The 25,912-nt window shown below is 38.4% G+C and overlaps 15 protein-coding genes and 1 non-coding gene across 16 annotated transcripts; 9 read left to right on the forward strand and 7 right to left on the reverse strand.

Moving 5' to 3' along the window:
- Positions 1–320: 320 nt before the first annotated feature.
- Positions 321–1,847, forward strand: FMS1 (polyamine oxidase; the record flags this gene model as incomplete). The annotated part of the gene is made up of 1 exon (XM_033912440.1): positions 321–1,847. The coding sequence occupies one exon, from the start codon at positions 321–323 to the stop codon at positions 1,845–1,847; it is 1,527 nt and encodes a 508-aa protein (XP_033768331.1).
- A 265-nt stretch (positions 1,848–2,112) lies between these two features.
- On the reverse strand, positions 2,113–3,366 carry MAC1 (Mac1p; the record flags this gene model as incomplete). Its single annotated transcript, XM_033912441.1, has 1 exon — positions 2,113–3,366. One exon carries the CDS (start codon positions 3,364–3,366, stop codon positions 2,113–2,115), a length of 1,254 nt encoding a protein of 417 aa, XP_033768332.1.
- Positions 3,367–3,628: 262 nt separating this feature from the next.
- Positions 3,629–4,126, forward strand: UBC7 (E2 ubiquitin-conjugating protein UBC7; the record flags this gene model as incomplete). The annotated part of the gene is made up of 1 exon (XM_033912442.1): positions 3,629–4,126. The coding sequence occupies one exon, from the start codon at positions 3,629–3,631 to the stop codon at positions 4,124–4,126; it is 498 nt and encodes a 165-aa protein (XP_033768333.1).
- Positions 4,127–4,407: 281 nt separating this feature from the next.
- MSS1 (Mss1p) lies at positions 4,408–6,006 on the reverse strand (the record flags this gene model as incomplete). The annotated part of the gene is made up of 1 exon (XM_033912443.1): positions 4,408–6,006. The coding sequence occupies one exon, from the start codon at positions 6,004–6,006 to the stop codon at positions 4,408–4,410; it is 1,599 nt and encodes a 532-aa protein (XP_033768334.1).
- Positions 6,007–6,122: 116 nt separating this feature from the next.
- Positions 6,123–6,195, reverse strand: SPAR_Mtrna7A. The gene has a single exon. It is a non-coding gene; the product is annotated as a tRNA-Ala (tRNA).
- An 811-nt stretch (positions 6,196–7,006) lies between these two features.
- Positions 7,007–8,143, forward strand: MRPL3 (mitochondrial 54S ribosomal protein mL44; the record flags this gene model as incomplete). The annotated part of the gene is made up of 1 exon (XM_033912444.1): positions 7,007–8,143. One exon carries the CDS (start codon positions 7,007–7,009, stop codon positions 8,141–8,143), a length of 1,137 nt encoding a protein of 378 aa, XP_033768335.1.
- A 237-nt stretch (positions 8,144–8,380) lies between these two features.
- Positions 8,381–9,268, forward strand: CSI1 (Csi1p; the record flags this gene model as incomplete). The annotated part of the gene is made up of 1 exon (XM_033912445.1): positions 8,381–9,268. The coding sequence occupies one exon, from the start codon at positions 8,381–8,383 to the stop codon at positions 9,266–9,268; it is 888 nt and encodes a 295-aa protein (XP_033768336.1).
- Positions 9,269–9,317: 49 nt separating this feature from the next.
- Positions 9,318–10,517, reverse strand: PEX12 (ubiquitin-protein ligase peroxin 12; the record flags this gene model as incomplete). The annotated part of the gene is made up of 1 exon (XM_033912446.1): positions 9,318–10,517. One exon carries the CDS (start codon positions 10,515–10,517, stop codon positions 9,318–9,320), a length of 1,200 nt encoding a protein of 399 aa, XP_033768337.1.
- A 430-nt stretch (positions 10,518–10,947) lies between these two features.
- SPAR_M01510 (putative methyltransferase) lies at positions 10,948–12,366 on the forward strand (the record flags this gene model as incomplete). The annotated part of the gene is made up of 1 exon (XM_033912447.1): positions 10,948–12,366. One exon carries the CDS (start codon positions 10,948–10,950, stop codon positions 12,364–12,366), a length of 1,419 nt encoding a protein of 472 aa, XP_033768338.1.
- Positions 12,367–12,553: 187 nt separating this feature from the next.
- TAP42 (Tap42p) lies at positions 12,554–13,654 on the forward strand (the record flags this gene model as incomplete). Its single annotated transcript, XM_033912448.1, has 1 exon — positions 12,554–13,654. The coding sequence occupies one exon, from the start codon at positions 12,554–12,556 to the stop codon at positions 13,652–13,654; it is 1,101 nt and encodes a 366-aa protein (XP_033768339.1).
- Positions 13,655–13,730: 76 nt separating this feature from the next.
- FAR8 (Far8p) lies at positions 13,731–15,302 on the reverse strand (the record flags this gene model as incomplete). Its single annotated transcript, XM_033912449.1, has 1 exon — positions 13,731–15,302. The coding sequence occupies one exon, from the start codon at positions 15,300–15,302 to the stop codon at positions 13,731–13,733; it is 1,572 nt and encodes a 523-aa protein (XP_033768340.1).
- A 553-nt stretch (positions 15,303–15,855) lies between these two features.
- Positions 15,856–17,016, forward strand: RSF1 (Rsf1p; the record flags this gene model as incomplete). Its single annotated transcript, XM_033912450.1, has 1 exon — positions 15,856–17,016. One exon carries the CDS (start codon positions 15,856–15,858, stop codon positions 17,014–17,016), a length of 1,161 nt encoding a protein of 386 aa, XP_033768341.1.
- Positions 17,017–17,298: 282 nt separating this feature from the next.
- EIS1 (Eis1p) lies at positions 17,299–19,827 on the reverse strand (the record flags this gene model as incomplete). The annotated part of the gene is made up of 1 exon (XM_033912451.1): positions 17,299–19,827. The coding sequence occupies one exon, from the start codon at positions 19,825–19,827 to the stop codon at positions 17,299–17,301; it is 2,529 nt and encodes an 842-aa protein (XP_033768342.1).
- Positions 19,828–20,386: 559 nt separating this feature from the next.
- Positions 20,387–22,396, forward strand: HOF1 (formin-binding protein HOF1; the record flags this gene model as incomplete). Its single annotated transcript, XM_033912452.1, has 1 exon — positions 20,387–22,396. One exon carries the CDS (start codon positions 20,387–20,389, stop codon positions 22,394–22,396), a length of 2,010 nt encoding a protein of 669 aa, XP_033768343.1.
- A 470-nt stretch (positions 22,397–22,866) lies between these two features.
- Positions 22,867–24,357, forward strand: ARP9 (Arp9p; the record flags this gene model as incomplete). Its single annotated transcript, XM_033912453.1, has 2 exons — positions 22,867–22,896; positions 22,984–24,357. 2 exons carry the CDS (start codon positions 22,867–22,869, stop codon positions 24,355–24,357), a joined length of 1,404 nt encoding a protein of 467 aa, XP_033768344.1.
- A 143-nt stretch (positions 24,358–24,500) lies between these two features.
- RCH1 (Rch1p) lies at positions 24,501–25,805 on the reverse strand (the record flags this gene model as incomplete). Its single annotated transcript, XM_033912454.1, has 1 exon — positions 24,501–25,805. The coding sequence occupies one exon, from the start codon at positions 25,803–25,805 to the stop codon at positions 24,501–24,503; it is 1,305 nt and encodes a 434-aa protein (XP_033768345.1).
- Positions 25,806–25,912: the final 107 nt, after the last annotated feature.

The following is a 25,912-nucleotide window of genomic DNA, read 5'->3' on the forward strand; positions in this document are numbered from 1 at the left end:
ACGTATTATTGTAATATATATAAGATGTTAGAAACTCAAGTCAATCTCACCTTACCCCACGATGGTCTGTTGCTATGACAAACTCTCGTTTTACAGGAAAGGAGGCTCAAACTTCGGGTCACCCATATACGGATGTCACGCAATGAGATCTTTTAAATACTGTACTATTTTTGGCATCCTAAAGGTATAAAAAAGAAGTTTTTTTAAACTAAGCTAACTATTTTCCAAATGTACTCTGCTTGAGTTTTTTTTTTCTACTTTGCCCTTTTGTTTCTAACCAGAAGTGAGTAAGCAAAAGCATAAACAGCGAGCGTAGGAGGATGAATACAGTTTCACCAGCCAAAAAAACCGTCATAATAATCGGTGCAGGTATTGCTGGGCTTAAAGCTGCATCTACACTACATCAAAATGGTGTTCGAGATTGCATTATTCTTGAAGCCAGAGATCGAATCGGTGGTAGATTGCAAACCGTTACAGGCTATCAAGGTCGAAAATATGATGTAGGCGCTAGCTGGCACCATGACACGTTGACAAATCCTTTGTTTTTAGAAGAGGCTCAACTAAGTTTGAAAGATGGGAAGACGAGATTTGTCTTTGATGACGATAATTTTATTTACATCGATGAAGAACGTGGAAGGGTAGACCATGACGAGAAGCTGCTTCTTGAGATCGTGGACAATGAAATGAGCAAATTCGCAGAGTTAGAATTCCATCAAAATTTAGGAGTTGCAGATTGCTCCTTTTTTCAATTGGTAATGAAATATTTACTACAAAGACGCCAGTTTCTTACAAATGAGCAAATAAGATATTTCCCGCAACTTTGTCGATATCTAGAATTGTGGCATGGCTTAGACTGGAAGCTTCTGAGTGCCAAGGATACGTATTTCGGTCACCAAGGAAGAAACGCCTTTGCTTTGAATTACGACTCTGTGGTTCAAAGAATTGCTCACAGTTTTCCTCAAAATTGGTTAAGGCTAAGTTGTGAAGTAAATTCGATTACGCGAGAGTCGTCGCTGAATGCGATAGTGAAGTGTGAAGACGGTACTATATACAATGCTGACTATGTTATTATTACAGTACCTCAAAGTGTATTGAGTTTATCAGTACAACCTGACGAAGATTCGCGAGGAAGAATAGGATTCCAACCAGCATTAAAACCAGTAATTCAAGAGGCTTTTGACAAGATCCACTTTGGCGCACTAGGTAAAGTAATTTTTGAGTTTGAGGAATGTTGTTGGTCGAACGAAAGTTCTAAAATTGCAACTTTGGCTAACTCTACTAATGAATTCGTTGAAATAGTACGTAATGCTAAAAATTTAGATGAATTGGGTTCTATGCTGGAAAAGGAAGAGTCCAAAAAGCATACGAGCGTTACTTGCTGGAGTCAACCTTTACTTTTCGTAAATCTATCGAAAAGCACAGGAGTAGCAAGTTTTATGATGTTGATGCAGGCACCGCTTACGAATTACATAGAATCCATTAGAGAAGATAAAGAGCATCTTTTCAGATTCTTTCAACCTGTTCTGAACAAGATTATGAAGTGTTTGGGTTCTGAAAATGTGATTAACGGAATGAATCCAGAGGAAGATCATACAAATGTTAATAAACCAGTCTTGAAAAACATTATCGTTAGTAATTGGACACGTGATCCTTACTCTCGTGGCGCTTATTCGGCCTGCTTTCCAGGAGATGATCCCGTTGATATGGTTGTGGCCATGTCTAATGGCCAGGACTCCCGCATAAGATTCGCAGGCGAACACACTATCATGGATGGCGCTGGCTGTGCCTATGGTGCTTGGGAAAGCGGAAGGCGGGAGGCAACTCGAATCTCTAATTTATTGCAATAGAATCTATCTTTTTCAAAAAAATTTTGAACTTTTGACGGCTAAAAAGGGATATACATACATATAATAATTTTTAGTAACTTATTCTGCGCTTTTTCGAAAGTTTGAGATACACCTTATTCTCTCACGTGTTGCTTATTACCAAGTTTAAACAATTTTAATGTTGAGCACAGTAGATCGGAATATTATCATATGGTGGTTTAGAGTGTTGTAGGGCGCAGTTCATGTCTGTTGCCTCAATGTCTTTCCTGCATATATTTAAGTGCTTTTATGAAGTGTTAGCATCACTTAGATGTGGTGCATAATTAGAGACTAACTTTTGAAACCACGCCTGAATATCAAGTAATTCCAACTGGGCATCTGTCATTAATGGCACTTGCAACTTCAAAAAATCCCACCAATATTTTGACGGCACTAGTTTACCTTTAAATTTTATTTGAGTTTTCCTTGTTAGTCTTACATTCAGAATTCCATAGAAAAAGAACTTCTCAAATGGAATTATATTTGTAGAGTGAGAAAAACAACCATCACAAGTGCAGTTATCTGGAGGACATAGGCATTCCTTGTTAGAGCATTTACAATCATCCAAATAGTCCATCATCTTATCGGTAATTTGAGCTTCACCCATATTGGTTAAAGGAACACCACTTTGTTGGATATAAGAATTCAATTCCTCTTCACTCCTATGGATTAAACAATTGACACATGGACAGCTTTCATCTTCACAAGAGCATTGCGTGCTTAAGAAAATACCCTTATGAGTCAGAACTTCAACTTTCGAAGCAATGTCACTGGAGTGATGTGCAGCTACCGTTGTTGTACTTTGTGGGGTGAGTGTTTCCGAACTATCATGCGCCCCAGGAACAGAACTATTATAGTTTTCTTGTAAAATATCATTAAAAGTGGAGGTTGATTCCAGGGAGCTGTATGGCGTAAACATATCATCAGACGGTGCCTTGCTCATCTTGTCGTCGGAAACTGGATTACGTGCTTTATCTTTCTTACAGCAGTTCGACAAATGTCGTATAGGCTCCTGCTGCATCTGGCTACTCTCTTTTTTCTCATTCGAAGAGGATGACCTAGTAGAGTCTGGAGATATTGTTCCTGTTGCTGGAGCTTTGGGAGAGTGTTTCCTAAGAAACTCCATTTCGGTGATATATTTGTTACCATCGTCGGTAAAGGTGCTAATATCTTTAGGTTCATGAGCAGTGCAACCTTCCTCCATCAATATATGCAGTTTACCGTTTATCATTCTTGCCTTTCTAATAGCAGAGGCACGCACAAATAGTATTGGCTGTTGATTCATTGCGCTGCAGCAGTTTCCTTCAATCTGTGCACCGTTTTCATACTCCGTACTTTGAGAAGTAGAGTCTACTAGAATAGCGTCCCTGATAGCCATGGGAGAGGGTCTTCCTCTAGTTCTCACCTTGATTAACATACGGTGGGAATGCCTACATGTTGAAGAGCGATGTCCTCTGATGCACGATGCACACGCATATTTGTTCCCATTAAATATTATCATCTCTGGTAGAGCTTAAAAAACTTACAATACCGTTTGAAGTTCAGAACAAAGCCCCTCATCGCACTTATCTCGCGAAGATGCAGCAGCTTATTGTCTCGAGATCCTTCTTATAACTCCTTTTCACCATTACCCGAAAACAAGATTACGGCCTTTAAGCCAAAAGCTCGAAAAGTGCCAAAGTAAACTCTGGCGTTTAGTGTATAAAGGAGATTACATTCAAAAGCCTCCTTCTAGGTAAAAGTGTAATTTGGAAGGTCATATCATGTCGAAAACCGCTCAGAAACGTCTGCTTAAGGAGCTCCAACAGTTAATCAAAGATTCTCCACCGGGTATAGTGGCTGGTCCCAAATCAGAGAATAATATATTCGTTTGGGACTGTCTAATTCAAGGGCCTCCTGATACGCCATACGCTGATGGCGTTTTTAATGCTAAGCTAGAATTCCCAAAAGACTATCCATTATCTCCCCCTAAACTTACGTTCACACCCAGCATACTACATCCAAATATTTACCCAAATGGGGAAGTGTGCATATCCATTCTACACTCCCCCGGTGATGATCCTAACATGTACGAGTTAGCGGAAGAAAGATGGTCGCCGGTACAAAGCGTAGAGAAAATCCTGTTAAGTGTTATGAGCATGCTGAGTGAGCCCAATATCGAAAGTGGTGCCAACATCGATGCTTGCATCTTGTGGAGAGATAATAGACCTGAGTTTGAGAGACAGGTAAAGTTGTCTATTTTGAAATCATTAGGATTCTGAAAGCACGTACCAGAATAACAACAACCATTTGATCGCTTCCTTTTTCATCTGTTTTTCTCTATATACATATATAAGCATATCTACCATCCAAAAGAAAACAAATGTCACATAACAAACATGTTAAAATGGCAAAGGTCTTCCTGACACTTCGGAAGTTCAGCCCATTTTTATTTCATTATTGTGTAACCAAGGCTCCTTCATTGTCTCTCTCTATATGTACCGATACGTTACTCAATATCTCCTTTGTTTATATACACGATGACTATAAGACTATAGCCAGATTATTTCCCTATACAAAATTTGCTGAACACCGAATCTAAGATTTCTTCAACGCCGATAGCTTGTCCTGTTATCTTGGCTATTCCATCAGATGCATACTTTAGATTTTCTGTAGCCAAAACTATATCATTATCGAAATCTTTGGAATTAAAGAACTCTTCCAAACCGTAAAGTACGTCGTTTTTGAGAATTTCAGTCACTCTTTTGGAAACAATAACAGGGCTTGAATCGGCGCTTGATTGAGACAAGCTTTCGAAATTACTTGTTAGGGCATTAGTTAATGATTCTATTCCCTTCTTGGTCTTACAAGACACGCTTAATATAGGGTATTTTGCTCCGAATTTAGTTCGTATTTTATTTACAGCTTTCGCCATCTCATCAGAGGAAACTAAGTCACTCTTGTTGACTACAATAATGATTCGCTTGTTTCTAAAGGCTTCCGATGATAGATGGGCTAATATGTCCTCAGTCAAAAATTTCAACGAGTTAGTGGGATCTACAATGAATAAACACAAATCGCTCTGTACGCTTTTCTTCTTCGCTCTTTCTATACCCAGTATTTCTATCTTGTCAGAACTTTTTCCTCTTATCCCTGCCGTATCACAGATAATAACCTTATAGCCATTTATGTTTATCATTGCATTAATGGAATCCCTAGTGGTACCAGGTATATCACTGACAATTGATATATCATCGTTAGTTAAGCTGTTAACTAATGATGACTTACCAACATTGGGAGCACCAAGTAGTACCAGCTTTATTCCATTTTGCAATATGGTAGATTTTTCGACTTTTTGTATGAAAGTAACAATTTCATCTCGTAAACATATGATGTTATTTTCTACCTTATGGAAAATATCATCCGTATTATCAATTTCTTGACTATTATCATCAGCAAAATCGATAATAGCAGTTAACTGAGCCATATTCTCGACAATACTTTTCCTCCAATTTTCAAATAGGATCTTATTATCCCCGTTGAAACTTGACAAGGCTGATCTCCTTTGAGATTCTGTTTCCGAATCAATAAGATCTTTGATACCTTCAAGTTCGGTAAGGTCAAACTTCCCATTTTGAAATGCCCTTCTGGAGAAGTCGCCAGGCAAGGCAAATCTTATATCTTTACCACTGCTTCTATCGTGTAACGAGCCGATAGCCTTTAGTATACCATTAATTACGGCTTTCCCGCCGTGCACGTGTAGCTCTAATACATCCTCACCAGTAAATGAATACGGAGCTTGAAAGTACAATAGTAATGAGGAGTCTAATAGTACTTTATTTTCTTTTTGACCGTGAAGTTGTTTTGCAGTGATAGAGGACGGCAAATATATGTTTCTCAGAATAGCCTTCCTTATTGGTGGATCCGTGTTTGAGTCAACTAGTTGATTGTAAATGTACTTTGAATGAGTACCTGATATCCTTATGATTGCTATTGCAGAGGTTTGGTTTGGTGGTGTAGACAATGCATAAATAGTTGGTAGCTGGGAGGTAGAAGGCCTTGCAAATCCGAAATACCTCTTTAACGATCTTCTTACCAAAAGGGATCTCGAAATAAGCCGTGATTGCAAGAAGAAAGTATTATTCATGAATAGCATATCCATTAGCCATATCTGACATTCCCTAAGAAGGTACGGGTGGGATAAAATACTGCTGTATCTTCATGTAACTTCTTAAAGAAAGGCATATACATAAATTAGTTGATTAAGAAAAAGAAAAATGGACGAGTCCGGAATCGAACCGGAGACCTCTCCCATGCTAAGGGAGCGCGCTACCGACTACGCCACACGCCCATAGATTATTGAATAAATTGCTTGAATTATCCTTTCTAATCTACATAATACTTAACCTGTTCTATCTTCTTTTCCTTTTGCAATGGATGCCACACCCAATTGAAGAATGGTTTTCACCGACTAGATTGTATATCAATCAATGAGTTTCAGATAAGATTTCTGTTATAATAAGATTCAACCATCGTCTATTGCCTAGTATTCATATTACTGGTATATTATCTGTTGGAATTGTGAATTAGGTGAATAATTAGATAATTGTTGGGATTCCGTTGTTACTAAAGGCTATAATATTAGATATACAGAATATACTAGAAGTTCTCCTCGGGAATATTGGAATCCACAAAAGGGAATCGATAGTTCTACATAGTGTTACTTACTTTATCTTCTTTCATTTTATATGTTGTCGTTCACTATCCTATTACATTATCAATGCTTGCATTTCAGCTTCCATTAGATTGGATGACTGTTTCTCAATCTTTATGCCATCCTCTTACACCGCATGTGATAATATAGTAGTAACATGAGTGCTACTAAATAGATGATTTTAGAATTTCATTCCAACAAAAAGATGGTCAATAAAGGCAGTGAGCTGAACAAATAATAGTAAATCATTATCCTATTAGCCATAAATTAAGCCGCCATAATGCGTCACTATATGAGAGGTCCTTGTTATATGCCGCCGGGTAAAGGGCAGAGTCTCCCGCCGCTGAAAAAGAGCATTACTAGAAGAACATGAAAAGAACAGGTGAAAAGAAAGTTGTAACTTCATTTACTGAGTAGCCATAATTGGAAAGGAACACTGGCAGCAGGTATGAAACCGTTTCCAAACAGTACGTGGCATTGGAGCCGAACCGTAAGACCATTCTCACAGTATTTGTCTAGCACTTGCTTTCTGCAGCAATCCTCGAGATTCACCTCGAAACGATACCTACACCTTTCAACGTCGAAACAACAACAAAAGCGCTTCTTACCCGAATCTGAGCTTGCTAAATATAAAGAATACTACCAAGGTTTGAAGAGCACGGTAAACGAATTACCTGAATCAGTGGCCTCCAAGTCACCTTCATTAAGAACGCTCCACAAGAGATTACAATTACCCAATGAGTTGACCTATTCAACACTTTCCAGATGCTTGACGTGTCCCTCTGCAAAACTGCCCGACAAGATAAATAATCCAGCAAAAGGTGCAGCTTTCATCAATACTGTACCTACTAATAAATACTTGGACAATCACGGTTTAAACATCATGGGGAAGAACTTGCTCTCTTACCACGTTACAAAATCCATTATACAGAAATATCCGAGACTACCCACCGTGGTTTTGAATGCCGCGGTTAATGCATACATATCAGAGGCCGTACTGGCCCACATTGCTAAGTACTGGGGTATTGAAGTAGAAGCCACGTCTATTTTATCGCGCTATTTGAAAATGGAGCCATTTGAATTCACTTTGGGAAGGCTCAAATTCTTTAATAATTCGTTAGATTCCAAGGACGGCATTGAACTAATTACCGGGAAGAATTTTTCAGAGATGAGCGCCCTTGCAATGAGTGTGAGGAGTATAATAGCTGCCATTTGGGCAGTAACGGAGCAGAAAGACTCCCAGGCGGTTTACAGATTTATTGATGATCATATAATGAGTAGGAAATTGGATATCACGAAAATGTTCCAGTTTGAACAGCCTACAAGGGAATTGGCCATGCTATGTCGCAGAGAAGGGCTGGAGAAACCTGTATCGAAACTAGTCGCTGAGTCTGGTAGACTATCCAAATCGCCTGTCTTTATTGTACATGTGTTTTCAGGCGAAGAAACTTTAGGGGAAGGTTACGGTTCCTCATTAAAGGAGGCAAAAGGGAGAGCCGCTACTGATGCTTTGATGAAGTGGTATTGCTACGAGCCTCTTGCGCAACAGGAGCCAGTAGTTGATCCTGGCACTGTTGTTGTTTAGTTCTGTATTTACCCTTTTGTAAATAGAGAACTCTTGAACCAGAGCACATTCTTGTACATATATATATACACGTTGGTACAATATGCATTTACTTTATGTGTATTAAAATATATAAAAAGTGAACAGAAACATGTTCCTTCTTTACTGCCTTACCTTTACCTTACAAACAAACAGACAAAAAAAAAGACTTGTCAATAAGAAAACACACATTTGTCAGGGGAAAGTAATACAAGAGAAATGGACCTTCTAAAATTCAGTTCTTTAGCTATATCGGAAATCAACTTCCTACATGAGTCATCTTTTGACTTGATAGACCACGCTTGGTTTTTATTAGTAGGCTGCAAACAGGATCAAGATGATAAGATTTACGTGCCAACCAATGCTAATGAAGCAGAGCTTCAATGGTACATTGAAAAGGTTATACGAATTCCGATGCAGCGAAATGACCAAATCAATCAGGAAAGCCTAAAAAAGAGAATTAACCTAACAAAAGTCACTCAGAAGGACATTTGTATACTCGGTATTCTAGATTTATATCAATTGGAACAGGACGAGAATATTAATAATGAGGTGACCAAAAAAGTACTTCTTCAATTGGCCCCCTTAGCACTGAAATATCTGATTAAATATAACGTGTTACACCGACATGCATCATCCCAAGAAGTTATCGATTGTTTAAAGGGTTATAAAATTGAAGACGAAGTGCAGTTAGGCGAAGAAATCATCTTTGATTTCCTACAGGATAAAGTACAAATCGAGGATGTGAATGACAGGTACCAAATTATCACACCGAATAACGCCTTGCATCCAGATTTTGATGAATTTCAATTAATTGACATGAAAGATAAAGAAATCAATATTCAAAAATATAACAATAATGCGATAAGAAAACTACTCGAAAAGATCAATCGAATGATAATGTTCTTAAAGGATTATGACGCCAATGACAAATCTTTCTCTGCCACACGAGATGTAATACTTCGAAAGATATCAATGCTTGTAACACAACTAAAAAGAGGCGGAACAAATGATATGAACTACCTGCTTGATAACAAGATCAATGAAATCAAATTATTAGAAATTTCCTGTAAACAATGGGAAATTTCGAATATGTTAAAAAAGTAGCTAGAATATATATACCTACACAAAATTATTTTCTTTATATCCCCCGTCATCAGATTAGTAGCTTTCTCATACCTGTCACAACTTCCCATTTATTCGTATGCCTGTTGTATGTGCAGCCTAGCAGTTTTTTATGAGTAACAGGACAATGACCTTCATTATTAACCAAATAGCTAATGGCACACGGGTAGCATGCGACGTATCCCGTTTCCAATACGCAGGGATTTTGTATAGTTTTTTCGCAAACGGGACATGCCTCAGAAACTTCCTCTTTACTTTCCGTTTTGTCACCCTGTGAGGAGACAGGCGGCCTTGGAATATCTTCATCTAAGTCATTCATGCTTTTCTGCAATTTGGTGGTCATGTCCTGTGTGGTCCACCATTGGTACACTCTCAGTACGAATATGAAAGTGGGGAAGAATTGCGAACCCATGAATGTTAAAAACCTGGGTACAATCGATAATTCGCGTTGCAAAAGTGCCAAAATTGATGACATATTTGTTTTCCTTAACCTACTATCCATTCCTTTCGTCTCTTTAAGACTAGACGTTTCTAATGTCATTGGTTTCATTGTCGTGTACTCTATCTTACATAAGTACTGTAGCAACGAAACCGATCCTGTTCTTTTAGTTAGGAATAATAATTTAACGAGTAAATTGGATAGCGCGAATAGTTTCTTAATAATTGGGTAAATTTTTAGAAATGCTCTCTTGACCCATCTCTCTTCAGTCTCAGCACCGCTGAATATGTTGTTCACTGATAGCTTCTCTAATGTTTCATCAAGCTTCGTTGCGATGTAAGGGAGAATAATCTTTTCCAAAAAAATCACACTCCTCTGTCGCTGAGTTAGCTGCAAACCTCGAGGCCACGCGCTATGGTTCTTGGGATTTAAGCATTGTGTTAAAGCCAGATTTCTGTCCCTTGAGTTAAATTGTTGCAGCCCATAAAACCGATCAATAAACGTAGAATTGTATGTCTTCAAATGATACCATTCAACAAGCCCTTTTATTGCTTGAAACCATTCAAAAAAGTAGTTATTCAGCTGCAGAGTATACTTGTTGGGGAAGTTCGCTATTAAATGATTTGTTAATAAATACCGTATCGATGTGGGCAGCAAGGAATCGATTTCATGCGATGACACTATCTCAAAGATAGTTGGATACAAGGGTTCTAATCCCACCCCATTTCGACCGCTTGTTGGAGACCCCTGATTAGATTGTCCAGCAGATGGTAGGTTTGAATAAAAGCTCATCAGCTGATTATTACTCTCTTTTCTTTTGCTTTATTTTTCCCTGCTTACTTCCTAGCTTCTTCTGGAGGCTTCATGCGAAAACTTTTCCTCACCTAATAAGCTCCTGCGGTAGCTATGACTCATCAACACCTGAATGACGGGATAGCATGATGCCACATTCAATTGTATCTCTCCCCCTCAATGACTGAATTGGATTGGTTACCATTGTCTGTGATGGTAATCGTCCACATTGACGATTTCTTGGCATAACCCACACCCCTCAGAGGTAGAGGCTCCAGATGCAATGTAACAACACGACTGCCCAGTACAACTATCTCCTTTATAAGTATAAGAACCCAACTTAAAATTTTCAAGCTTTGATAGTTCATTGTCATCCTCGTATAAGTGGGAAAGAAAGGGTATCACGATAGTGAGAACTACATAACAAGAGATGACTATCCCTGGAAGATTTATGACTAATGATAAGGGCACCTTTGGTGAATACACTGCTAGTGCCCGTTGGCCCATTATCACTCAGAATGCTATAGACGATTTAAGTGAGCAACAAGAAGCAGAGAAGAGTAACGAAACTAAATTTGAACAAGGTGAAGTTATCAAGAAGGAGTTGAAGAAATTCCGCCAGGAGATAATTGATCGTGTACCTTTGAGACCATTCACTGAAGAGGAGATCAAAATTGCCAACGTTCCGCTTTCGTTCAATGAATACCTAAAGGAACACCCTGAAGTAAATTGGGGCGCAGTAGAGTGGCTATTCTCCGAGGTTTACTTGTACAGAAGAGTAAACGTTCTTTTCCAACGTCAATCCGAATGGTCTAAATTCGATATATTCAACAAACTGAAGCAATCAACTTTTGAGTCCTCATTTCATGGTGTCGTAGAATTGGCCCTAAGGTATGAAAACCTATTACCACAGCTGAAAGAAATGGAGCAAGATTCTGGAAGTAATGGCGACGATATATTGAAGGTTCTTTTCAAAGAGTTTATTGAGATTTCTTTGTGGGGCAATGCCACTGATTTATCTTTATTGACCAATGCCACTTTAGAAGAAATTAAATCTATCCAAGGTGCCAAGGCAAGAGCTGAATCCGAGTCCAAGATTGTTATTAATGACACAGAGAAGGCGTGGGAGGTATTGATTAAGGCCAAAGCCGAGGCTAATAGCAGACAAATTCGTGTCGATTTTGTTTTAGACAATTCTGGTTTTGAATTGTATGCTGATTTAATGTTAGCAGCTTTTCTGTTACAGAGTGGCTTGGCCACCAAATGTATTTTTCATGCCAAAGACATCCCATACATGGTTAGTGATGTCATGTTGAAGGATTTCGGCATTTTAGTTCAAGACCTAAGAGATCGTAAATTCTTCCCCAGCGGCGAGGCTGCGACAAAGGAATCCAAGGCTCTTGATTTATTCGCTGCTGAAATGGACAAGTTTGTATCTAGCGGTAAAATAGAATTTCGTGAAGATTCTTTCTGGACCACAGAATTGGATTATTGGAATTTGGATACAAAGGAAGTCAAATACCACGGATCCATTTTACACAAAGATTTACAAAATTCCAATTTGGTTATTTTCAAAGGTGACTTAAACTATAGAAAATTAACTGGAGACAGGAAATGGCCCCGTACCACTAGGTGGGAAACGGCTATCGGACCTCTAGCCACTAACGGTATTACATCATTGAGTCTGAGAACCTGTAAAGCGGATGTACAAGTTGGTTTACCTGAAGGTCTTGATGCGAAATTGAGTCAAGAATGGGAAAAGGAAAATCCTGGCCGTGGTTCTTGGTGGTGTTGTAGCGGTAAGTGGGCAGTCATTTGTTTCTGCTCAGGTGTATTAAAGAAGAAATGATACGGTGCCCTTTATAACTTTACCTTATGACTTTTTTTATGAAATGTTTAGAAAAGTATATAAATTTTTAATACATACCTTTTATTACTATGCTTCTGATAAAAAAAAACAACCTATAAAGCAGGTTAAATTCGTTGACGAAAGAGGAGGTAGGGAATAATAACAGAAAAGGGATATAATAGACCAAATGGCGTCAATAACAGAACAGTTCAACGATATCATTAGTATATACTCTGCAAAATTAGAACATTCATCTCTAAGGCAGGATTCGCCGGAATATCAGGGCTTATTACTTTCCACGATTGAGAAATTATTAAACTTAAGAACCGCAATTTTCGATAGGTTGGCATTGTTTAGTACCAATGAGACCATTGATGATATATCTACTACTTCCATCAAATTTCTAGCAGTTGATTATTATTTGGGATTGTTGATATCAAGACGACAGTCGAATGATTCGGGTGTTGCTCAAAGGCAGTCTATGAAATTGATTTACCTGAAGAAAAGCATTGAGTCTTTCATTAGTTTCTTAACAATATTGCAGGATTATAAGCTTCTGGATCCTTTGGTTAGTGAAAAACTAGGTAACTTCAAGGATCGTTATAAACCACAGCTGAGCGAATTATATGCGCAACCTAAAAATGATAAAGATTTATCTGGAGCGCAGTTAAAGAGGAAAGAGAAGATTGAGCTATTTCAGCGCAATAAAGAAGTTAGTGCAAAATTGCACTACTTAGAATTGGAACTAAGAAACGATGGCGAGGACCACGACCATGATGAATTACTAAGAGAACTATATCTGGTGAGGCTAAGCCAATTTAGTCTTGATACGTTCAACAATATTGAACAAAATTTATTTGAATGTGAAATGCTCTCTAACTTCCTCAAGAATTCCTCACATGAAATCGAATCACCTAGTACTCAAATAAGAAAAGAATCGAACGACAATGATTCCACTGGCTTTACCGATAAATTAGAAAACATAAATAGGCCTTTGATAGACAAAAAAGGCCAAGTCTTGAGGAACTTCACACTTGTCGACAAGAGGCAGCAGTTGCAACAAAAAGTGCGAGGATACGGTCAATATGGACCAACAATGTCGGTGGAGGAATTTTTAGATAAAGAATTTGAAGATGGTCGAGTTCTTCAAGGTGGTGAAGAACCAGAGCAAGTACCGGATGAAGAAAACATGCACTGGCAAGATAAAGAAACTTATAAAGCTCGTGAATGGGACGAGTTCAAGGAAAGTCATGCTAAAGGAAGCGGAAACACCATGAATAGAGGATAGAAAAAAATACCTATTTACGTATACGTAAGTATTTATTAGACTGATTCAATTAATATTTTTTTTTTGCCAGCATCATCTATATTTTAATCTTGTGCAAGAGGATTTCATTATTTTTATTCACGGTGATTAATACCGGTGTGGAATCTACCATTAAATTTGAAGAAAAAATCACAGGTCCTTCGCTTTCTGAGGAATTGATGTTTGCTACAACAAATTGGTCGATTGACGGTTTCAGGTCATCTAAATTCCTAAACTCAAAGTCTCCATTATTATATGATATAGCGATTATGCCGTCATTCAAATTGAGTTGTATTGGTTGTGTTGACGATGGAGTCAATTGTTCCTTTAGAACAATTTTTTTCTTATCAAAAGAATAAACCAACAACCTCTCATTGCTTAGTTGAATTAGTAGTTTAGAGGTTTTTCTATCCAAAAACAAATGGTAGCTTTCTTCATCTGGCTTACCCGATAATATTGTATCGATCTTCAAATCGATTTTTTGTAGAAGTTTACCCTCGAAATCATATATAGTGAGCTGGTAAGGGTTTGAAGACAGTAATATTAAAGATTTTTCTGTTATACCCAATATACAGTCCAGAATGTCGGTGGAATCATTACTCCCACCGTTATCATTATCATGAGTTATGTCATACGTTTCTTTTATGTTAATTGGGACATCCTCAGTAGCCTCTATATTACCCAACTCCCAAATTTTGATTTGCGGTTTGTTCTTACCGGCTATCAGCAACCATTTATTTTTGAAATCTATATTAATAATATCACTAAACGAAAACTGCTGATCTGAGTTTTGTAATAGGTCCAGATCCGAGATCAAGGATGCGGTGGAAATAGAGAATAATTTCAAATGCAAACTCTTTTCGATAACAATGAATTTGGAGGTCGAAACCCATAACAATTTCACGATGTTGCTATCTTGCCCTAGAGACATTTTCTTTACAGATTTGGAATTCATGTTTGCATCCACTTGGTGAATTTCTAACGATTTGGTATCCGCATCATAGAGTGCCATACGATCACCGTAAGAGCTGATAATGTCGACTTTCGGTAATTCAGAGTGAATTTCCGATATTGTATTATTATTTTCACGTTTATTAGTTGTACTAAACAAGGATTTCACTTTAGTCGGTGACGACGGCCTTGAAGAGTCTTGCTTGGGCTTCGGTTTGACATTTAAAAGAGCATTATTCAAAATATCCATTCCATTTGTCTTGGCACTGCCCTCCTCCTTGGGAGTATTCATGTTCAGTTTCTCTAAATCATGCAAATCGGAACCAGCATCTCTGCTATTTAATGACTCTAACTGATTGACCGTGTTAGGGCTTTTCAGCAAATAAATAATTTCCTTCACGTTTTCTTGAACAGCCAGCTTGGATTTCAATAATGAATCAGGCACCGGTTTTTTTGCCGTTTCACCCTCAGCAGAAACAGCTTTGGACTGTATTTGATTCAATTGATGTTTCAAATCTCTATTTTCCCCCTCTAGTTCCGCAATTCTTGCTTTCATTTCCGACCTTTCAAGCTCCCAAGTGATTCTATCTCTTTCATTCTTCGTGAATTCCGTTTGCAAGTAGTGCATTACACCAGGTAACGTGTAATGCGGATGAACATGTGTCTGGTTAATAGCCATACTGTTTTCTAGTTCAACTGCACACACTCTTTCTTTCGGATTTCTTGGTGATTGTTGTTGCTCCTCACATTTAATCGTTCTAGGTGGCTTTTATCTAAGATTACGCGACGGGGAAGATCGCAAAGTTAAGGCCAATAAAGCATTATACTACGTTCCAACAAAGGGGCCTAGAGGGTACAGCAGCAAACACTGATGGAGAATGATAAACCGTCCTACATAAAACCCGAACTGGTTATATCTTAAACCTTGTTTTCCTGTAAAGTCCGGCGCATGTGAAGACGCAGACAGTAGAGATCAATCTTAAAACAGTAGTAGCAACTGGCACTTTTTTGGCATTTAGTAAGAAACTACTATTATTTGCGTAAGCCACAAGGAAACGGATGTAACACACCTATAACTTACTCCAATTACCTGACACCTAAAAACGTACGTATTAGAACAATTCGAGTGGGGATACAAAAGGGGACTCTGTAGATCAAGAACCATATAATTATCCTTTTTTTTATTCTCTGGGAAGCTATTCGAAAACAAGGGGATAGAACTACAACCAGTTATGAAGGACCTAAATCCAGAAATGGGAAAATCCGCTACGACTAAAGGCCCTTCTCAAGACAATAGAGGCATGGTTGATATAGTAACGCTGCCTAATTTTCCTTGTAACCGCAGTGTGACTCCTCATGAGGAGATTAATCTGGCGCCCTCCAAAATGGAAACTCCAAGAATACTCAATATGACTATGATACCTGATTATTTACAAAAAGAGAACTTTTCTCCAGATTTTTCTTCTGCCACTGTTTCTGCAAAGTCATCCCCTGTGAACGTTACTCATGACGAGTCGCTTTCATTGGGAACCATTGGATCGAATAATGCAAAAAGCTCTAAGTATGCGGTTCAACGGCAACAGCAGCAGCAGCAGCAACAACAACAACAACAACAACAAGTGGCAGATTTCATAGAGAATAATATACAGTTACTTTCTTCAGAAACTCTGAATTTTAGATCAGACATCATGAAATCTTTGGAGCTTCCCATTCCCAGGAGAAGAGATATTAAGGGAAACCATCTATCTAAATTATTGTTTGCTAAATCACCTCTAACTATCAACACATATTGTCAATTTTATGACCGTAAAACCAAGCGAATTTGCAATCAAGAAATGATATGGAAGGATAAGAACAGTAGGGAAAAGCATGGCTCAAGAAAGTATCAAAGGCATTTGAGTAAAGTTCATGACGTTCAACTGACACCAAATAATTTCACTGAATTTTTTGATCATAATTCCCCACTTTTCCAGGAATGCTATGACTATCAATCTAGATTGATGGGTGATCTACTTGTTGAGCCAGATACCAAACCCAAAGAGAAGAAGAAAAAACAAAAAGAGAATGCCAACAGAAATCTTCCCGAAACTGGACAGAGCCTTATCAATTACCAGGTTCAACAGCAGAACGTCCGAGAACTTCAATCAAAAATAGCTATGAACGACTTGATAGAGATCCTTATCGATTTAAACATTCCATTTTCTGTCTTAGATTACCAACCAATGAGAAATTGGCTTATCAAATATTCAATAATTTCAACAGATACTTTACCGGATGAAGTATACTTCAAAACTGATCCAGACGTGAATGAGCTGGAACACAATAGCAATAGTTTAAATAATAACAATAACGGCACACCTCATAATCATAATCAAAACCAACATACCAATTAATTAAAACTTGCTTTTAATCTGCATACATAAAATTAGATCAAATAAATAAAAAGAAAAAAGTAAAAACAACCGTATATACTATTTCATAAGCAAAAGTTATCAAGTTGAAAAAAAACTACAAATATTAAAATTAAAATTAAGGTAATAAAATGTATTATACACAAAAAGAATAATTAAAGCGCAGATTATAAAGGATCTCGGTCATCGAAATTCTGCGGTACCTCACTCAACGATTCATTGTCTTAGCCGAACCGTTTCTCCATTATCCAAGCTTACTAGCATCTACTTTCCCTCTTTATTATCAATTGCATCCTGATCGTCTTCGATCGAGGAACCTTGTGAGAAGCCGCTAAATGTGTGTTCCAAACTATCGGGGCTAACTCCCAGCGATTTCTTATCTCCTGCTTTCGGTGAGACAGGGATATCTTCGGCAGAATTACCATCGTCAGCGTCTTCTTTTTTTCCTGTTGATTTATTTCCGATCGAGGAATTCTTCTCAGATTCTTTTGTTTGAGCAACAGAACCAGTATTGGTTGCTGTTTTTGTGATGGTATTCATTGGAATTTCAGCACCACCTGAGTTTTTGCTTTTGGCATCAACTGCCTCTCCCTTCTTTACCTCATCGCCTTCTTCTATTTTTTCAAGTTGGGTCGGTAAATCTTCAACATTTTTCTTGACGGGTTTGCTTTGTGTTAAATATTCTTCAGAAGTCATACCAATCAATCTTTTAACTTTCTCTTCGTCAATCTTATCGTCACCACGCGCAGAAGCTACGTCTTTCATAGCCTCCAAAAGACTTAGCTTTTCCTTCTTTAACTCGATTTCGGTTGCGTTTAGCTCGCTCTTACGTTCATTAATCAACGAATCTACTTCCAATTGTTTTAGACGCGCTTCCTTTGTTGATAACTCAGCTTGTTCTTTAGCTTTATTAGCAAGAATGATAACATCATCGTTTAAATGGGATTCCAAAGATTCTTTGGTTTGACCTAATTCCATCAATTTGTCATCTTCCCTGATATTTCTGTTCTTTTGGGCGTCAAGATCATCTCCGTAACCAGAGATCTTTCTCTTATGGTCGACTATAGCATCTTGCAATCTAGAAATCTCTGCGTTAATAGTATCACGCTCTTCCACTAAAGTTTTATGTTCCGCTTCTGCATTTGCCAAATCTTCATGGTAAGGTTTCAATAGTTTTTCTTGCTCCTTACGTGCCTCAGTAATATCTTGTTCACAATTTTTGCCCCATTCCTCCAAATCTTGGTCCAGACGAGCCTTTTCGTCCTTTAATTCTTGTTGCATTTGCTTTTTAAATTCGATCTCCTTGTTCTTGGTATCTTCAAGCAGAGTTTCCTTTTCGGTGACTTTGGTATCCATTCTGGCCACAAGTGCATCATAGCTGGCCTTGACTTTTTCCTGGGAGGTCTTTTTTTCGGTTTGGTGTCTGTTTGCTGTAGTAGTTAATAATTTAGCGTCATTAGAAATGATTGAACGCTCCATGGATTCCCATTCATTCAAAGATTTGTTATAGGCCTCCGTTCTTCCTGCGATTTCTTCATCCATCGCACGTTGCGCCTCCGCCCTCTCACTCACCTCACCAAGCACAGGAGAAATCAATCCGGATGCGATTTTAGTAATATCTTCTGGTGACAAGAACAGACCACCACCCATGTTAATCTTGTTATGGAATTCCGTCTTTTTTTGGTGATTAGATTGTGCGACGGCGACAGCAGCTTTGTTATATTCCATATTAGTGAATAGCTTTCTATGCATATCACTTTTCTCAATAATATCCAATTGTCTGTCAACATTGGCCCTTGCCAAGGTCAGAACTTGCTGAGAAGTTAATTGGCTCAGGTAGGTGTCCCTCTTCTGGGCTTTTAGAGAAATGCTTTTATCGATATCCTCGCCGGGATGCATGTCTTTGACAGCATTAGCAGCTCCTAATGCAAATTTCATAGAATTGGCTTCTTTCTCAGCTGCAACTTTTTTACCCTTTTGTAAGTCTTGTGCTTTTGGCGCATCCACTTTCGCCATGATGTTATTCATCATCTCATTAGAGAAGCTGAATTGATTTAATCTGCCATGCTCATCAGTCCTGACTCCATATTGGAAGTTTGTCTTTTCAGGTTCCCATCTTTCCTTGATACGAGATTCTGCCTTTTTTTCAGCTCCCACTAAGACTTTCTCCAAATTCAAACTTTTGGGTTTAGGATTGACAGTACTACTCAAACTACTACTAGCCCCGCTTAACACAGAGCTGGCGGAGGTAATAGAATACGACCTGCTATTCGTTTGCGAGCTTAAACTCGTGGTTTCCATTGTCATCGAATAAGCTTTCGATGCAGCGGCCCCTGGAGACTCTTTGGCCTTTCTCTTCACCTGAGATTCTTTTGAACTTTTAGAAGTCGTAGAAGCTACTGAGTTGTTGCGAACGACCTTGGGTCCCATTTTGGATGCGGCCTTAGTGGCATTAGGGTCAATAAACATACGTTTGTAAGCTTCCACTGTGGTTTGATTGTCATGAGCTAAATTAGCTGCTTTGTCCGAAGCTGCATGAGCGTCGCTAACACCAATTGAATAGCTTTGGGCAGGTGACTGATAAACCCCGTACTTCAACTTAGCCTTATACAAAGCCTCCCTGCTTAATGGTTCGCCCGTTGTCTGGTACACTCTTGGCTTTTTCAGAGATCTAGAGCCGTGTTTTAATGACTTTTTCGACGACGTTATAGATGAAGTCCTGCTCCCCCCACCAGACAAAGTCTTTCCTATATCGGGTATGTCCCTTTCTTCTACAGCTGAAATTAAAGACATTGGCTATTTTTTCGTTTGTTCCTTAGTTTGTTCCTTATTTGCGAATCTATTTAATAACTAAAGACTGTGTAATCGTCAGAGTACACTATTTTGCTCCCTCTTAAAGTCACTGCCAGAGAACTGAACCTTGAAGATCGACCAACCTAATAAACATTGGTGATATATTGCGAGCAACAAGGAGTTCTTCCCATCGAGTGGCAGTAGTTCTTCCCCCCTCTCGAGGGTGCCCCTTTCGGTAGTTTGCGATTTTCTTCCAGAAGGGCACCGATTGCCGCATCGGGAAGATATTATTTCCTTTTTGGGTAGGTACGGTCCGAAGCGGATGTGTTCGAGTAGCCGAGGTATATGATTTCCTCTTTAGGCAAGTTGTAAACAATAGATGGCAAAATATTATGGAATATATTCAATGGTGAAGATTCACTTGATAAAGTACACATGCACTGTTTGATGTGTAGAGGAAAACAAGCTAGTGCTTGTTTTTTGAAGCAAGGGAAGACACAATATAATATACAAAGGTGACTTGGAAAGTGCACTAACAATATTCTGAAAAGCTGGAAGAATGAGCTACAGTTATGAAGCTTGTTTTTGGGACCCAAACGACAACGGAGTGAACATCCTCCTTGGCCACATTTCCCAGGGAATAAAGTCTTGTGATTCAATGATACATTTCTTCAAGCAACGTAGTGAGCTGGAAAAGGACTATGCCAGGAGGCTTGGAGCCATCACGGGGAAACTAGACAAAGACATTGGAACGAACATCGACTATGGGAAGCTAAATGAAACTTTCAATGTGGTGCTCAGTGTTGAAAAAGCTCGAGCACAATCGCATTCCAAGCAAAGTGAGATCCTTTTCAGACAAATTTACACAGATACGAAGGCATTCGCTGCTAACTTGCAAGCAAGATATACTACGTTGAGTGGAAAGATTGAGAGGTTGCGGATGGACAAGTTCAACAAGAAAAAAGGGTGTGAAGTTTTGCAGAAGAAGGTGCAAGATGCTCAGATTAGAGCTAGAGACTTACAATTGAACGAAAATAATATGATTGGAGCCAAGAGAGTAGAACATAACAAGAGAGAACTGTTGAAATGGGAATCGAACTCGCAGGAGTATAAGGTCCAACTGGACGTTCTGAAGCAGGAATATAAGGCTTCGCAGAAGTTTTGGATACACGAGTGGGCGCAATTATCCTGCGAGCTACAAGAAATGGAAAACACCAGAATATCCTTTTTACAATCGAAGCTGCAACAATTCGCAACTTCATCGATGGAAACCTGTATTTTAGAGCAAACAAAAATGGACATGTTGACAACGAATCTGAACTCATTCACGGCAGCAGACGAAATATCAACGTTTTCAAAAGAAAATGGAACCGGTAGACTGAAACATAAGAATTCCAAAGGTGACATGAATTCCAGCGCCAATTGGGCTCAAATGAGCAGTATCTCCACGGCAAGTAAAAAAAGTGAATCGTATATGGACAATATAAGGAAACTATCCTCTCAGTTAAAGGAAACCGAAAATAAAAGAAAACTAGCTTCTGTAGAAAAATACGAGAAGCCATTGCCATCTCCGGAAGTCACCATGGCTAGACAATTCAGAAATTCCACTCCCGTCATACGTAATGAGGCAAAATCCGTTGTTGAGCCAACATTATCTTTGAGGTCTTCGCCCGTTCAAATACAGAGCAATGTGGATGAGTCCACAATAAGAGGAAATCTTGATCGACCAAGGCCGACGGTTCAAGAAGAACAACTTAAATCTGATGAGGATTCGAAAAATTCTGATGGAAACTGCTTAATGGCGCATAAAAGAAATCAATCCCTCACTTCACCATCAGAATCAAGTTCTTCTAATCCAACGGATTTTAGCCATATCAAGAAAAGACAAAGCATGGAATCTATGACCACATCTGTAAGTTCAATGGCCAATAGTATAGACGAGTCACAGAGGTTCGCAAAATCATGGAACTCGTCGAATAGAAAAAGGAAATCAATGAGCCATTTGCAAGTAACCTCGTCGGCCTCTTCAAGGTCGGACAATGGGGAGAGAACTTCCAATTCTGAACTCAAGCGTGACGAAAATGATTATAGCACAATGAGAGATACTAGTGCAAGCACAATTCTGTTCAAACCCCCCGTAGCAGTTAGAGGAATATCTAAGGGACACACGCATAGGCAATCTATGATAATGCAGGATTCAAGCAATCCGATTGAAGATGCATTGTATGAAATGGAAAGAATCCAAAGTAGTTCTAAGACAGGTATGAAAACAGGAAACATCATGAACGAGAGAGGTATGGTAAGGGACAATGGTATTACTGTTACCTTGCCTATAGTCACTAGTGAAGGCTTTCCAGTCATTGAATACGCCAAGGCCATGTATCCACTAGTTGGGAATGAGGCACCTGGATTAGCGAATTTCCATAAAGGCGATTATCTGCTAATTACTGAGATCGTTAATAAAGACTGGTATAAAGGAGAAGTTTATGATAACGACCGTATCGATAGGGATCACAGGGTGGGGTTAATTCCCTATAATTTTATTCAATTACTACATCAGGGTCCTTGATCTCAATGCATATCATTTTCACAGGTTCTTCAGAATAAAAAAAGAAATACCATGGCAGTTTTTTTTTAAATAGAAACAGAAGGATATATGTAACCGTGGGAGAAGGACATCTCTCCGGATTTGTAACTAAAAATCATAGAATATCTCATTTTTCCTTCCTACTTTTGGAATTTTCTCCTTTACCTTTTTGATAAAATAATAACGATAATAATTAGGTTGCACATTCCGTATTCACATTCGTGTTCATTTAGAACAATGAGATATATCAGTTAGTTAAGATGTTCTAAAGACAGTTGTGATGTAAGTATGGTATTAGAGTCACTTCTTACGAGTACTAGATATTTCGCGTAGTGGTTTAAAGCAAATTTCAACATCATGAATATCAAATAGTAAAATGACGATATTGCGGTATTGAAAAAAATGTACTACGCGAACTGCAGCACCGTGAACAACTACTATATTCATTGAATATGGCTCCATTTAGACAGGACAGTATTTTGGTATGTATTTAGTTTATCAATGAATTTTTTTAGTCTTTATGAAAGCTTTTGGTTGACCCTTTTCATACTAACAACATTTTGTAACAGATAATATACCCCAGATCTCAAACTACTCTCGTTCAATTTGGTTTGAATGAGGAAACATTTACTGTGCCTGAGTTGGAAATACCAACACAGATCTATCGGACCACAAATCAGGATGGTTCCTACTCATATCATTCAACCAACAAGGATAATGCAGGCGAGCTAATCAACCCAATTCAAAATGGTAGCATAATAGATATAAACGCATTTACGCAATTCCTTAGACTAATATATGTATCTATTTTGTCTGATAGAGCTAATAAAAACCAAGATGCTTTTGAAGCTGAGTTATCTAATATTCCTCTCCTACTAATTACGCACCACTCCTGGTCACAATCTGATCTAGAGTTCATTACTCAATACGTCTTTGAAATTTTAGAGATAAACAATCTGATTCAGTTGCCGGCGTCTTTAGCAGCCACTTATTCCATGATTTCGTTGCAAAACTGTTGTATCATTGATGTTGGAACATTTCATACAGATATTATTCCTATTGTTGATTATGCACAACTAGACCATCTCGTCTCTTCGATACCAATGGGTGGACATTCTATTAATGATTCTTTGAAAAAATTGTTACCTCAATGGGATGATGATCAGATAGAATCATTGAAAAAATCTCCGATTTTTGAAGTGCTCAGTGACGACGCCAAAAAACTATCAAGTTTCGATTTTGGAAACGAAAACGAGGATGAGGATGAAGGAACTTTAAACGTTGCCGAGATTATTACAAGTGGCCGTGATACACGTGAAGTTTTAGAGGAAAGAGAACGTGGTCAAAAAGTCAAAAATGTTAAAAATAGCGATTTAGAATTCAATACTTTTTGGGATGAAAAGGGTAACGAAATCAAAGTTGGCAAGCAGAGATTCCAAGGTTGTAATAGCCTGATTAAGAATATTTCTAATCGTGTGGGATTGACGTTAGATAGCATAGATGATATCAATAAAGCTAAAGCTGTTTGGGAAAATATCATCATTGTGGGTGGTACTACGTCAATTTCAGGGTTCAAAGAAGCTTTGTTGGGCCAACTTTTGAAAGACCATTTAATTACAGAACCAGAGGAAGAAAAGGTGAGAAGAGAGGAGGAAGCTAAATCTGTACTACCAGCCGCAACAAAAAAAAAAAGCAAGTTCATGACAAATAGCACTGCATTTGTTCCAACTATAGAATACGTACAGTGTCCTACAGTAGTCAAACTGGCTAAATATCCGGACTATTTTCCTGAGTGGAAGAAAAGTGGATATGCAGAAGTTATATTCTTGGGCGCTCAAATTGTTTCTAAGCAAATCTTCACTCATCCAAAAGACACATTTTATATTACAAGAGAAAAGTATAATATGAAAGGACCGGCGGCTCTTTGGGATGTACAGTTTTAGAAATAAGGGATAGATGCGTCGTTGTATTCAAAATCGGTGTGAATATGTGCTATTTAGTTTTTTCCATCTAATGACGGAAGGGAAATATATACATAAACATTATGTAATATATATAATTTTGTGAACATTTAACAAGGGATGTATCACCTTGGTTGTGTATATGGTACGGGGTTTGAAAGAACGGATTGATTTTCACCAGTTCGAATTGATAAGTTCTTTTCCAGATCAATTTCTTCATTCTCATTTGTACAATATGATTCGCTTCCATCTGGTTGGTCGTCCTTTCGTACCCATCTTTTGAAAAGGCTTACAAAGAAATTTGCCGTCATCACTTGCTCAACTTGATACAAAACCAAAGGAACCAACAACTTACCCAGGTGTTCTTTTTTATCCCCGTATTGTGAAGTAATTAGTGACACGCCCAGCGCTGCAGTTTTAGCAGGCCCACAAAACATGATGCAAATAGCATCTTCTTTAGAATAGTAAAAAGGTCTGAAAATTTTATAAGAATAATGGTACAATCTTGTAGATTTGCCCTCTATCGGTTCATGAGGGAAAATCTTTATGATAAACCATGGCCTTGCACACAAGTACGACAGACCCGTGAAGAATATGTAAATTCCCAAATTGAAAAAGCAGATAAATATGATGCAAACATGAGAAACGCTTGTAAACGCATCCTGGTAAAAGGCTGTTGAAAATGAACTAAACATAATCAATAAAAGCATATAAGAGCCAATTTTAATATGGTGCTTTTTCAAGAAATCCAGGTAATAAGCAGTATATTTCGGGAAACAATTTTGAATAACCTGTCCCACAAACAAGGGTACGAAGACCGAGAGCCCAACTTGTTTCATAACACGGCCATAAAGTGCACCGATACCATTTCCAGTGGCAGGATTGCCGTATTCAAATGGTGCCCGATTTGTAAACATTTGAACCAATGCAGGTGTGATAAAGGCACCCAACAAGTTCCCAATAAACACTTCACAAACGCACAAAAGGCTATTTCCACCGGCATTCGTAGTCATAATAACGTTTGATGCCACGGTAGTTGGACAAGTGGCAGTCAAAATTAAACCGATAAGTACCCAGTCATCTATTTTCGGATCATTAGCAGCCTTTACCGCGCAACAAAATCCATATACTATGGACGAGGTAATAAGGAAACTCAGAACCAGGATGGTCGCATGAGCCCTCCAATTTAACATATTTGCCATCAAGGATCTGGATTTCATTCCCAGACCACTTTGGAGGAAAATCCATGCAACGCAGCCGTATCCAATACTATATTGGCCTTTAATTAGCCCTCCGTCCCTTGCGAAATTTGGAGCAAACCTTGCAATAACGATAAAAATAGCCAAACAGATGAAAAACCATTGGGATTTTAAGAATTCTGTTATCGGATGAGTCCAAATTTTTCGTATTAAGGAATACTGAGTCTTCATCTGGAATGAGAAGGTATATTAAATGTGTGTGTTCCTTCTTTTTGCGAGTTACGTTGGAGTTGGGAGATATCGTAGAAAAGGGTGGGGAGGTAATTCAGGTAGCATAG

This window comes from Saccharomyces paradoxus, chromosome XIII (genome assembly GCF_002079055.1).
Source record: "Saccharomyces paradoxus chromosome XIII, complete sequence".
Taxonomy (NCBI): domain Eukaryota; kingdom Fungi; phylum Ascomycota; class Saccharomycetes; order Saccharomycetales; family Saccharomycetaceae; genus Saccharomyces; species Saccharomyces paradoxus.